This window comes from Mobula hypostoma, chromosome 2 (assembly GCF_963921235.1).
Source record: "Mobula hypostoma chromosome 2, sMobHyp1.1, whole genome shotgun sequence".
NCBI lineage: Eukaryota > Metazoa > Chordata > Chondrichthyes > Myliobatiformes > Myliobatidae > Mobula > Mobula hypostoma.
The window spans coordinates 109875458-109889777 of record NC_086098.1 but is presented as its reverse complement, the minus strand read 5'-3'; the positions used below and the strand labels follow the sequence as shown (position 1 = coordinate 109889777).

At 41.4% G+C, this 14320-nt stretch overlaps 1 protein-coding gene across 14 annotated transcripts in view; it reads right to left on the bottom strand.

Moving 5' to 3' along the window:
- The window catches only part of ankrd6b (ankyrin repeat domain 6b), a 198001-nt gene that overhangs the window by 36667 nt on the left and 147014 nt on the right, over positions 1–14320 (bottom strand). For 13 of the 14 annotated variants that reach the window (XM_063040383.1, XM_063040384.1, XM_063040386.1 and 10 more), the window contains one exon: positions 12710–12808. The exons of the other annotated variant lie outside the window; for it this stretch is intronic. In XM_063040383.1, the coding sequence (XP_062896453.1) occupies positions 12710–12808 (99 nt within the window). The remainder of the gene's footprint in view (positions 1–12709; positions 12809–14320) is intronic. 14 annotated transcript variants of the gene reach the window in all.

Sequence of the window (14320 nt, the reverse complement as noted above, 5' to 3'; positions counted from 1 at the left end):
GCAGAGAATTCCACAGATTCACCACTCTCTGTGTGAAGAAGTTTTTCCTCATCTCGGTCCTAAAAGGATTCCTCTTTATCCTCAAACTGTGACCCCTCGTTCTGGACTTCCCCAACATCGGGAACAATCTTCCTGCATCTAGCCTGTCCAATCCCTTTAGGATTTTATATGTTTCAATAAGATCCCCCCTCAATCTTCTAAATTCTAATGAGTATAAGCCTAGTTGATCCAATCTTTCATCATATGAAAGTCCTGCCATCCCAGGAATCAATCTGGTGAACTTTCTTTGTACTCCCTCTACGGCAAGAATGTCTTTCCTCAGATTAGGGGACCAAAACTGCACATAATACTCCAGGTGTGGTCTCACCAAGGCCTTGTACAACTGCAGTAGTACGTCCCTGCTCCTGTACTTGAATCCTCTCGCTATAAATGCCAGCATACCATTCGCCTTTTTCACCGCCTGCTGTACCTGCATGCCCACTTTCAATGACTGGTGTATAATGACACCCAGGTCTCGTTGCACCTCCCCTTTTCTTAATCAGCCACCATTCAGATAATAATGTTTTCCTGTTTTTGCAACCAAAGTGGCTAACCTCACATTTATCCACATTAAATTGCATCTGCCATGAATTTGCCCACTCACCTAACCTATCCAAGTCACCCTGCATCCCCTTAGCATCCTCCTCACAGCTAACACTGCCGCCCAGCTTCGTGTCATCTGCAAACTTGGAGATGCTGCATTTAATTCCCTCGTCTAAGTCATTAATATATATTGTAAACAACTGGGGTCCCAGCACTGAGCCTTGCGGTACCCCACTAGTCACTGCCTGCCATTCTGAAAAGGTTCAGTTTATCCCACTCTTTGCTTCCTGTCTGCCAACCAATTCTCTATTCACATCAATACCTTACCCCCAATACCGTGTGCTTTAAGTTTGCACACTAATCTCCTGTGTGGGACCTTGTCAAAAGCCTTTTGAAAATCCAAATATACCACATCCACTGGTTCTCCCCTATCCACTCTACTAGTTACATCCTCAAAAAATTCTATGAGATTCGTCAGACATGATTTTCCTTTCACAAATCCATGCTGACTTTGTCCAATGATTTCACTGCTTTCCAAATGTGCTGTTATCACATCTTTGATAACTGACTCTAGCATTTTCCCCACCACCAATGTTAGGCTAACCAGTCTATAATTCCCCGGTTTCTCTCTCCCTTTTTAAAAAAGCGGGGTTACATTAACCACCCTCCAATCCTCAGGAACTAGTCCAGAAGTTTTACTTCCTTAGAAGTTTGCGAAGATTCAGCATGTTACCTAAAACTCTGAGAAAGTTCTACAGATGTGTGGAGAGTATATTGACTGGCTGCATCATGCCCTGGAACGGAAACATCAATGCCCTTGAACAGAAAATCCTACAAAAAGTAGTGGGTATGGCCCAGTCCATCACAGGTAAAGTCTGCCCCACCACTGAGCAGATCTACACAGTGCTATCACAGGAAAGTAGTATCTATCATCAACACCCCAATCATCCAGGTCATGCTCTCGTCTCACTGCTGCAGTCAGGAAGGAGGTACAGGAACCCAGGATAACTTGATTCAACTTCATTCGCACCATCACTGAACTGAAATCACTTTCAAGGACTCTTCATCTCATGTTCTCAATATTTATCACATACTTATTTTTTTCTTTCTTTTTGTATTTACACAGTTTGTTGATTTTTGCACTTAGGTTGTTATCTGTCTTGGTGAATGTGGTCTTTCAATGATTCTATTGTGTTTCCTGTATTTACTGGGATTGCCTGCAAGAAAATGAATCTTAGGGTTGTACATAGTGACATATATGTACTTTGATAATAAATTTACTTTGAGCTTTGAACTTTGAAGTAAAGGCAGCTGTCAAGTACATGGAATGGTGCAAATTATGTTGAATTTAAGAAATAATTGCCCAGATTATGCCACATAAGGGCAGTCAGCAGGTAACTATTGCATGTGCTGACTTTAAAATATTTTGCGTAACAAATTGCTGGAAATTAAAGCTCTGATTAAAGCTGTGAGGTAAAGACAGAATAGACAAAGAAAAGTGGAAATATTTTAAATTAATACTTCAGATAATGAGAATGCAGGCTTGAGACAATGTATCTTCAACACTTAATAGGTTAATTCAGCATTTTCCTTAAAACCTGATGATTTAAGTTGACAAATGTAGCTTTTATCTCTGTTGCTAAATACACTATTGAATTCTATGAGTTAAATAAGCTAGACTTTGAGTTTTGGCTTTTGCTAACCTAATGGTATGGCAGCAAATCTCAGACAGTAACCTTGGTGTTGGCATCATCCCCTTGTCTGTACTAATTAAGAGTAAGTAACAGCAAATCTGGCCCCTGCTCCATACTTTCCCTTTTTACAACACTATGTCATAACATATGCTTCATGTAAATTCAGCATATGTCGAACTGCTAGACGCAAAGAAGAGAACTTCACTTGTCTGAAATAAACTAGTTCATCAGTCCCTGTTCTCTGCCCACCCTCCTCATCTCAATTTGTATTTTATTTGGTATTCAGCTCTGATTGGAATGTTTGACACAAACCTTTGGGTGCTCCTTTAGGCTTCATGCTGAAATTAAAATCAACAATATTTGAAATAAACTGTGCATTTAGTATCGGGTGGCCAAGTCTATCATTTAAAATTGCAGGAATGACTCAATAACAAAAGTATTCATCTCATTTACTCAAGCATTCAAATTCAGCTGACTGTTGAAAATCTGAGCAACATTCAGAACTTGCTATCCTTGAGTGCCTTAAACTTTCCTTGTCTAGTAATTTGTTAAAATCAAATTCCCCATTTTCTTCGAATCCTTAAAACATTCTCCAGACGCCAAAATTACCCTCCCACAATTTTCTGCTTCTGACATCTCATAACTCATGCCTTGTGCAACATTTCGGGTGGATCTTAAAGTGAACTTGGGAGTTTGGGAGTTATTTTCTGTAGAATTTGTATACTAAAGTCAAAGGAAGATCACACAAATGGTAACGTGGTACTAGCAATATCTTTCTTGTTTCTGTTCCTTAGATTAACTCAACTCCAGCAGGAAGCTCTTTGGGGAATAGCTGTAGCATTACAGTGAGAGAGATTGTAACAAGCTCTCTTAATTCCATTTTACACTAGGATTTGATCTGTAGTGCGCCCATTGGTTAGAAAACATAAACAAGTGTACAATGGAGACTATCTGCTGAGATCAGCAAAATCTGAGAAGAATTTTCTCAAGGCCAGTGTTGCTACTTGCCTTAGTTGTGGCATGTCAATCAGTGAGGAGCACTGTGCTTCTTCATGGACAGAACTCACACTGGAATTCTGGCTACTGGAAGGAGATTGAGGACAGCCTCCTTGTCCTGTTCACATCCACAGAATGTTCTATTTTCCAAGTTTCGTCAATAACTTTGTGCAACCGGGACAGATTGGTTGTGTAGTGGTGCATGTATTGACTATAAGGCTTGTTGTCTTGTATAACCTCATTCTCATTGACAAAACTTGGAACATAGAACATTCTGTGGATGTGAACAGGACACCTGGATGGTATGTTGCCCCCATGGAGCCAGGGCCAGGGATGTCTCGGATTGCGTCCACAGCATTTAAGAAAGGGAGGGAGAGCAGCCAGATGTCTTGGTACATATTGGTACCAAAGACATAGGAAGGAAAAGCAAAGAGATCCTGAAAAGAGAATTGAGAGCTAGGTAGAAAGCTGAGAAGCAGGTCCCCCAGGGTAGTAATTTCTGGATTGCTGCCTGTGAGATGCACAAGTGAGGGTAGAAACAGGTTAATTTGGCAGATTCATACTTGACTGAGAAGCTGGTGCAGGGGCAGGGCTTCAGGTTCTTAGATCATTGGTATCTCTTTTGTGGGAGTTTGACCTGTTCAAAAGTGATGGGTTACGCCTGAACCCGAGGGGAACCAATATTCTCGTGGGCAGGTTTGTTAGAGCTGTTGAGGTGGGTTTAAACTAATTTGGCAGTGGGGTGGGAACCAGAGTGATTGGACAGATGGTAAAAAAGTAAAGATAGCTTGCAGTCAGGCTCTCTGGAAGGGCAGGCAGATGGTAGGACAAAATTGCAGCCAGCAGGGTGAGTATCAGTGCATTAGGAATGCAGAATCAAAAAGGCAGCAAACACAGTAAAAGTGTTTTATCTCAATGCACAGAGTATAAGAAATAGGGTGGATGGTCTTGTAGCACTATTACAGATTGTCAGGTATGGTGTTGTGGCCATCACAGAATCATGGCTGAAGGATGATTGTAGTTGGGAGCTGAATGTCCAACATTACACATTGTATCAGAGGGATAGGAAGGTAGGCAGAGAGGGTGGTGTGGCTCTGCTGGTAAAGAATGGCATCACATCAGTAGAAATATGTAACATAGGATCGGAAGATGTTAAATCCTTGTGGGTTGAGTTAAGAAACTGCAGGGGTAAAATGACCCAATGGCAGTTACTTACAGGCCTCCCAACAGTAGCTGGGATGTGGATGATAGCTTAGAAGGGGAAGTAGAAAAGGCATGTGAAAAGGTTATGATAGTCCTGGGAGATTCTGATTGGGGAAAATCAGATTGATAATGGATCTCGAGAGCAAGTTCATTGAATGCCTACAAGATGGCTTTTTACAGCAATTTGTCCTTGAGCTTACTAGGGGATTAGCTACACTAGATTGGGTGTTAAAGTAATGAATCAGAGGTGATTAGAGAGCTTAAAGTAAAAGAACCCATAGGAGGCAGTGATCACAATATGATTGAGTTCAACTTGAAATTTGATAGAGAGAGAATCAAGTATGACATAGCTGTATTTCAGTGGTGTAAAGGAAATTACAGTGGTATGACAGAGGAGACTGCCAAAGTAAGTTGGTAAGAGATGCTGGCAGGGATGACAGCAGAGCAGCAATGGTGTGAATTTCTGAAAAAAAATTGAGAAGGTGCAGGACAGATGTATTCCAAAAACAAAGAAATATTCAAATGGCAAAATAGTACAACCGTGGCTGACAAGGGAAGTCAAAGCTAATGTAAAAGCAAAATACAACAAAGCAAAAATTAAGAAAGGAGGAAGGCAGTAGAAAGGAAATTATAGACCAGTTAACCTAGCCTCAGTGCTTGGGAAGATGTTGGAGTCAGTTGTTAAGGATGACGTTATGGAGTACTTTGGTGACACAGGACAAGACAGGACAAGGTCAACATGTTTTTCTTAAGGGGAATTCTTGCCTGAAGAACCTGTTGGAATTCTTTGAGGAGATTACAAGTAGGACAGATAAAGGGGATGCAGTGGACATTGTGTATTTGGGCTTTTGTCAAGGTGCCACATATGAGGCTGCTTACCAAGTTAAGAGCCCATGATATTAAAGGGAAGTTACTGGCATGGTTAGAGCATTGGCTGATTGGTAGGAAGCAGTGAGTGTGAATAAAAGGATCCTTTTCTGGTTGGCTGCCAGTGATTAGTGGGTTCCGCGGGGGTCGGTGTTGGGACCACTTCTTTTTATGCTGTAAATTAATGACTTAACAACTCTGTCTTGCCACCGGATCCAGATGGGAATTGGGAAGAGAGGGTGAGGCTGACGCTCCCTCACTTAAATCCAAATCAAGCGCTAGTCTCAACACCATTATGACGGTGTCAAGGTCCTCATCAATGTTGATGATGGATGAACAACAACATTAATGACCTAGATGATGGAATAGATGGCTTTCTTGCCAAGTTTGCAGATGATACAAAGATTGGTGGAGGGGCAGGTAGTATTGAGGAAACAGGCAGGCTGCAGAAGGACTTAGACAGATTAGCAGGACAGGCAAGAAAGTGGCAAGTGCATGGTCATGCACTTTGGTAAAAGAAATAAAATATGCAGACTATTTTCCAAATGGGGAGAAAATCTAAAAATCCGAGATGCAAAGGGATTTGGTAGTCCCTGTGCAGAACAACCTAAAGGTTAAGGTGCAGGTTGAGCCAGAGGTGAGGAAGGCAAATGCCACGTTAGCATTCATTTCAAAAGGTCTAGAATACAAGAGCAGGGATGCGATGCTGAGGGTTTATAAAGGTACTGGTGAGGCCTCAACTTGAGTATTGTGAATAGCTTTGGGCCCCTCATTGAAGAAAAGATAAGCTGAAGTTGGAGAAGGTTCAGAAAAGGTTCACAAGGATGATTCCAGGAATTAAAGTGTTACCATACGAGGAATGTTTGATAGCTCTGGATCTGCACTCATTGTAATTTAGAAGGATTAGGTTATGCGGACACGCAGTCCTCTTTTATTGTCATTTAGTAATGCATGCATTAAGAAATGACACAATGCTCCTCCAGTATGATATCACAGAAACACAAGACAAACGAAGACTAAAAAAACTGACAAAAAACACATAATTATAACATATAGTTACAACAGTGCAAAGCAATACCGTAATTTGATAAAGAACAGACCATGGGCATGGTAAAAAAAAGTCTCAAAGTCTCTTGAAAGTCCCATCATCTCACGCAGACGGTAGAAGGAAGAAACTCTCCCTGCCATGAACCTCCAGTGCTGCAAACTTGCCGATGCAGCACCCTGGAAGCACCCGGCCACAGCCAGCTCTTGGCCCAAACCCGTCCAAAACTTTCGAGCCTCCAACCAGCCCTCCAACACCGAGCACCGAGCACCATCTCTGCCAAGCACTTCGACCCCGGCCCCGGCAACAGGCAATAGGCAAAGCTGAGGATTTGGGGCCTTCTCCTCCAGAGATTCTCGATCGCACAGTAGCAGCGGCAGCGAAGCAGGCATTTCAGAAGTTTCTCCAGATGTTCCTCCATGCTTCTCACGTCTGTCTCCATCAAATCAGGCTTGTGCATGGTACCTATTTAACAAATACGGTATCATTTCAGAGCCGCCGCACGCGCTGCGTCATGTCGCGTCGCTATCTTCTCCTCCCCTCCCCAATGAGGGGATATCTCATTGAAACCCTTCGAAAGTTGAAAGGCCTAGACAGAGTAGATGTGGAAAGGATGTTTCCCATGGTGGAGGAGTCTAGGAAAGGAGGGCACAGCCTCAGGATAGAGGGGTGTCCATTTAAAACAGAGATGCGGAGACATTTCTTTAGCCAGAGGATTGTGAAATTATGGAATTGAGTTTCTTTGTCCAGAGACACTGAAACAGCAGAAGCACACTATTTACCATACCACTAATTCAACCTATCAAGCAGCTTCTGCTCATGTGAGGCACATGGCTTCATCAGCCACCTCAAAACTGTCAAGCAACCAAGTCATCCTCAATTATGAGAAGAGAAGAAAATATTCTCAACAATATATAACTACCATACTGTGCGCACCATTACTGGCCAATTACAAAAACGATTGGGGTTTAAATAAGGCTTTAGATGATTGGTCAACAGAGGAGAACAATTATCTAGATGACTGTTTTATCCAGAGAAAAATCTAATTGGTTTAAAATTTAAGGCAATTCCACTTTAGGCCACTAGAGGTCTGAATTGGGCTAAACTTTGTTTTCTCCAAATTAGACCAAAAGTAAAACACTTTAAAACTGCAGGAATTCAGTTAATGAATTTTAACATTGCTGGAACATTAGTTGCCTGGTAACACTTCAACAGACAATGCAAAGATGTTAAATCCAAACCATTCCTTTGCAAGCATCTTTGGCCCCTGATAGAAAGGAAATGAAATGTGGCTCAATAGGCCTATAGCAAGGATCCTCACCATATGATTTAGAAACAGCTTCTTCCCCCTCACCATCAGGTTTCTGATGGTTCATGAATCCATGAACACTGCCTTATATTTGCACTAGTTATTAATTTTGCAATCACAGTTATATAAAATCCTTATATTACTATACTGTACTGCTGTTACAAAACAACAAATTTCACATCATTACGACAGTGATAATAAAGTTGATTCTGATTTATAAACACAGAATGCTCCAGATTTATTACTCTTTTATTTCATTCAATTTTTTTGTCTTTGTTTCCCCATTTTTTAAATTTCTATCCAAGTCAAAGTTGCAGCTCCACTCAGTGCTGAAACATCAATGTTGTTGCAGTAATGGTGAACCAATACCCAGATGACTGTTCAGACGGTATTTATTTCCATGACCAAGCCACAATTCCAATCCCATTCATATTAAAAATACAGATTCACCTGATAGTTGTAGAATGCTACTGGGTCAGAATGGTGAATGCAATATTCTATAATTCTGAAGACACTGATTTGTGAAGCATGCTGGGAGATTAGAAATTAAATAGACATAGTTAAGCAGGCAAGGTGAACAAGTGGGGCAGAGGTGAAAACTAAGTGGAATGAAATGCCTTAAAGAAATGCAAAGTTAACTGTACACGTCGAAGCATATAACGTAACTAACCAACCATGCAAAAAAGAAGCTTCATGTTGTTAAACATACAGTGGGCACATACATTATTACTTCTAAGGACAAGGTAGATATCCCAGGACTACATCATCATGGGTAACCACCATGGAATTTGCTGTGTGCAGTTTCCAACCGTGCTATATAGCAACCATTGCTTAAAGACCATTAAATATAGGAGCAGAATTAGGCCATTTGGCCTTATAAAGCCTCAATATTACTTCACGCAAACACGAGGAAATCTGCAGATGCCGGAATTTCAAGCAACACACATAAAAGTTGCTGGTGAACGCAGCAGGTCAGGCAGCATCTCTAGGAAGAGGTACAGTCGACGTTTCAGGCCGAGACCCTTCGTCAGGACTAACTGAAGGAAGAGTGAGTAAGGGATTTGAAAGTGTGAGGGGGAGGGGGAGATCCGAAATGATAGGAGAAAACAGGAGAGGGAGGGATGGAGCCAAGAGCTGGACAGGTGATTGGCAAAAGGGATACGAGAGGATCATAGGACAGGAGGTCTGGGGAGAAAGAAAAGGGGGGGGGTGGGAAGCCCAGAGGATGGGCAAGGGGTATAGTGAGAGGGAGAAAAAGGAGAGAGAGAAAAAGAATGTGAGTATATAAATAAATAACGGATGGGGTATGAGGGGGAGGTGGGGCATTAGCGGAAGTTGGAGAAGTCAATGTTCATGCCATCAGGTTGGAAGCTACTCAGATGAAATATAAGGTGTTGTTCCTCCAACCTGAGTGTGTCTATCCGCGGCCTCCTCTACTGTAAAGATGAAGCCCCTCCATCTATCTTCGTATTGTCCACAAACTTGGCCACAAAGCCACTAATTCCCTCATCCAGATCATGGACATGTAACGTAAAAAGAAGCGGTCCCAACACAGACCCCTGTGGAACACCACTAGTCACTGACAACCAACTAGAAAAGGCTCCCTTTATTTCCACTCTTTGCCTCCTGCCATTTCAGCTCTATCCATGTTAGTATCTTTCCTGTAATACTATGGCTCTTAACTTGTTAACCAGTCGCAGGTGTGGCATCTTCTCAAAGGCCTTGTGAAAATCCAAGCATGCAACATCAATTAATTCTCCTCTGTCTATCCTGCTTGTTATTTCTTCAAAGAATTCAAGTAATTTGTCAGGAAAGGTTTTCTCTTAAGGAAACCATGCTGATTATGACCTATTTTATCATGTGCCTTCCAAGAACCCTGAAACCACATCCTCAACAATTTACTCCAACATCTTACCAACCACTGACTAAGGTTAGACTAAGTGGCCTATAATTTCCTTTCTTCTACCTCTCTCTCTTCTTGAAGAGTGAAGTAACATTTGCAATTTTCCAGTCCTCTGGAACTATGCCAGAATCAATTGATTCTTGAAAGATTATTACTAATGCTTCCACAGAGCTCTGGGGTGTATACTATTGGATCCAGGTGATGTATCTACTTTCAGACCTTTCAGTTTCCCAAGAACCTTCTCCCTAGTTATGATAACTTCACACACTTCATGACCCCTGACACTTGGAACTTCCACAGTACTGCTAGTGTCTTCCATAGTGAAGACTGATGCAAAATAATTAATTCAGTGTGTTTTCCATTTCCTTTTCCCCCATTACTACCTCTCCAGCATCTTTTTTCCAATGGACCAATATCCATTCTTGCCTCTCTATACTTTTATGTAAATGAAGAAACTTCTAGTATCTTTTTTTAAAATATATTATTGGTTAGCTTACTTTCATATTCCATCTTTTCCTTTTTTTATTTGTCTTCTGTTGGTTTTTAAAAGCTCCCCAAATCCCACTAATTTTTGGCCCATTGTATGCCCTCTCTTTCACTTTTATGTTGGCTTTAACTTCTCTTGTCAGCCAAGGTTGTGTCATCCTGCCTTTGGAATACTTCTTCCTTTTTGGGATGTACATATCCTGCGCCTTCTGAATTGCTCTCTGAAATTCCAGCCACTGCTGCTCTGCCATCATCTCTGCTAGTGTTCCTTTCCAATCAGTTTTGGCCAGCTTCTCTCTCATGCCTCTGTAATTCCCTTTACTCTATTATTATACTTACATATCTGACTTTAGCTTCTCCTTCTTAAATTGCAGGGTGAATACTATCACATTATGATCTCTTACCTCTAAGGGGTCCTTTACATTAAGCTCTCTAATCAATTCTGGCTCATTGCACAATACCTAATCAGATTAGCTACTATTGGGCTCAACCATGAGCTGCTCTAAAAAGCCATCTTGGAGCCATTTTAGAAATTTCTCCTCTTTGTATCCAGCACCAAACTAATTTTCCCCCAATCTACCTCCATACTGAAATCCCCCATGACTTTTGTAACATTGCTCTTTTGACATGCATTTTCTATCTCCCATTGCAATTTGCAGACCACATCTTTACTACTGTTTGGGGGCCTGTATACAACTCTCATCAGGGTCTTTTTACCCTTGCAGTTCCTTAGCTCTATCCACAACAATTCAACACCTTCTGATCCTATGTCACCTCTTTCTCATGTTTTGATTTCAATTTTTACCAACAGAGCCATGCCAACCCCCTCTGCCTACCTGCCTGTCCTTTTGATACAACGTGTATCCTTGGACGTTAAGCTCCCAGTTATAATCTTCTTACAGCCACAATTTAGTGATGCCCACAACATTGTACATACCAACCTGTAACTGTGCTACAAGATCACCTACCTTATTCCATATACTGTGCATTCTAACATAATACCTTCCGTCCTGTACTCACCCTTTTTGATTCTGCATGCCTTTTATGTTGCAACTCATCTTGTTGACTGCAATTTTGCCCTATCATCAGTTTCTCTTTGCTAGCAGTCTCACTGCACACTGCCTCCGTAAACCAACTACCTCAGCCTCAGCACTATCATTCCAGTTCCCATCCCCCTGCCAAATTAGTTTAAACCTCATGAACAGCTCCAGCAAATCTGCCTGCACGGATATTGGTCCCTCTCGGGTTCAGGTGTAACACGTCCCTTTTGTACAGGTCATACCTTCCCCAGAACAGATTGCAATGATCCATAAACCTGAACCCTTGCCCCCTGCACCAGTTCCTCAGCCACACATTCATCTGCCAAATTATCCTGTTCTTACCCGCACGGGCTTGGAGCACAGGCAGCAGTGGTTTTAAAAATACATTTTTATCAAAAAGATAAACATATATCCATCATAATCTGTAAGTTTTTAATTATTAATCTTCATGGCTATATAACGAATAGCTTGAAATTAAACACAAATTACTTATTAAAACACATTTTGAGATTTTTTTAAACACACACACTTTTAAAGCCTACTGCAACTTTGGAAAAGGTATAAATAATAACCTGTCTGGTAGAGGCATCCAGAAAAAGTGGATTTTATTTCAAAATTGAATAACTATTATCCATGAATACGATTGAGGAGGACTTTTATTCAATTTGGTAGCTGTAGTGTAATGTCAAATCTGAACACCGTGAATGCCTCTCGATGCTGCAACTCAGATACAATGAAAACCTGCAATCTGCAAATTACAAGCTACTTATTATTTCAAATACACTTTTTCAAAGAGCTAAGGCGAGGTACAATATCCAGGGGCTCAGCCTCAGGAATTAAGCAACAGCAAATATTGAAATTAAATCCAATATAGTAAAACTGCTGTAATCCGCTATCTGACTATTCAGAAATCCAGCGGTTTGGCATCTGGCTCATGAAGTGGTGATCGTCATGCTCCCCATCCACTTGTGCAGGTTTCCATTCCTGTGCAATTGCTGGATCTCCCACACTCCCCATTCCACTCACCAAAATTGTGGTTCACATGCTCCCTTTAAACTTGGCTCAGTTTGTTCCCTTGAAACTGACCCGACTCTGTTTATCATGTTCCCTTTAAATTTATCGGGGCCTTGTTTTCTGAGCTTCCCTTTAAACTCAGTGGGTTCATTAAAAATATTATTCCAATGTGTAACATGTCTTTGAAGTGAATTTAAAGTGTGTTGCAAAGTCTGATGTATACTAGATTAACATAGGTTTACTGTAAATGAAGTGTGACATATTCTTGTGCAGTCCCAACTTGTTCACTACTGCCTTTTGAGAAAGGCATTTACCCCGCCACATATAGCTGCTACATGACTGAAGATAACTTCTAATCAATTATTAAAGCCCACAGGAAAAGCAGGTGCATTAAAAATCATTCACAACAGAAGCTTACAATATAAAATATCCTGGCTTTGACAATTTAAGAACACTTAATTATTTTGTGAGATTCCATCAATTGCTGACCAAACAACCTTGACCATGAAGAGTGTGCGAAATTGAAGGTGAGAAATGAGGAAGTCTAATGCGGAGAGTATAGTCACTTACATCATCCTGAATGTCCAGATCACAACTTGCTTTCAGGAGAATTCGTACAACATCAATGTGCCCCTTGTAAGCAGCCAAGTGCAAAGCAGTACGCCCATGCTGGAAACAAACCATGCAGGTAGCAATGAGAAATCTTAATAACATGAAACTTCCTTTGATCAGATGATCTGAAGTCCCTCCTTCTCCATTCAAATACAAAACCTCCTTGTACACTCATTACAGGTCTACTTCTTTGTTTATCTACTTGATGTTCTTTTGTTCATCTGCTTGATGTTCTTTTGTTTCATTACAAACTTTAAAAACCTAATTCTAAGGATTACCATACATTAGATGGCTGAATGGAGGGATGCAGCACATTCTGTGTCTTCTCCAGATTTCTGCCAGAGCTCTTCACTCTGCCCTATCCCTCAAAGAACTGCCGTGGCAAAGAAGGGCAAACCTGCAGATGCTGGAAATATGAGCAACACACACAAAATGCTGGAGGAACTCAGCAGGCCAGGCAGCATCTATCAAAAAGAGTACAGTCAACATTTCAGCCTGAAACCCTTCGGCAGGACCCCAGTTCCTCCCAAAATGTTGACCGTACTCTTTTCCTAGATGCTGCCTGGCCTGCTGAGTTCGCTCCAGCATTTTGTGTGTGGCAAAGTCTCATTTCAACTGTTTATTTACAAATATCCACTGTAAGGCTTTCCAGATTCTGTTTCTGGTAGCGAATTCCATGCGGATGATCTTAAATACCTGCTCTGGCAAACTGAATATCAGTAGAGAGCATCCTGACAAACTGCTTCATTGTTTGGTATGGAAACCGCGTGCCGCAGACAGGATGCTCTACAACGGGCAGCCAAAGCTGCCCACACATCGCAGGCAGAAGCCTACCTGCCATTAAGGAGATATATGCAGGAAGCTGCCGGAAAAGGGGCAGTAACATCATGAAGGATTCCACCCACAGTGTTCATGGACTATTTGTCCCATTCCCATCAGGGAGGAGGCCACGCAGCAGCCATGCAGAACCACCAGATTCAAGGACAGTTACCTTCCCCAAGCAGTGAGGCTGATCAACACCTCCCCAACCACCTTTACTTCATCATTTCCTGTCAGAGTCACCTGATGTAAAGAAATTCCTGTGCCTAGCGTCACTTTATAGACATACAATCAATCTATAAGCTATCGTATGTATTTACATTTATTCTGTTTTTTATTATTGTGTTCTTTATCTTATTGTGTTTCTTTGTGCTGCATCAGATCCAATTCTTTTGTTCCCCTTTACACTTGTGTACTGGAAACGACATTAAACAATCTTGAATCCCATTGATTACTCTCAACCTTTTCCATTCTACCTGCAAATTAATTAATATAGTCCCTATCCATAATTAAAGGCACTTACCCACAAGTCTCTCCTTTTCACTTCCTCTCAAAAGGGTCTCAGAAGTGAGCTGAGCAATGATTTGTGTGTGTTGGCACTGCCGTAGTCCTGTACTTCATGCTTTTAACAATACAACAGAACTCCTGGCATCTTCCTCCTAAACCACTTTCCTCAAATCATTTTGTCTCATAGTTCCTCAGCTACATGCTTCCCTTAAGAGCCCGCACAACCTCTTCCCAATGCTAGTT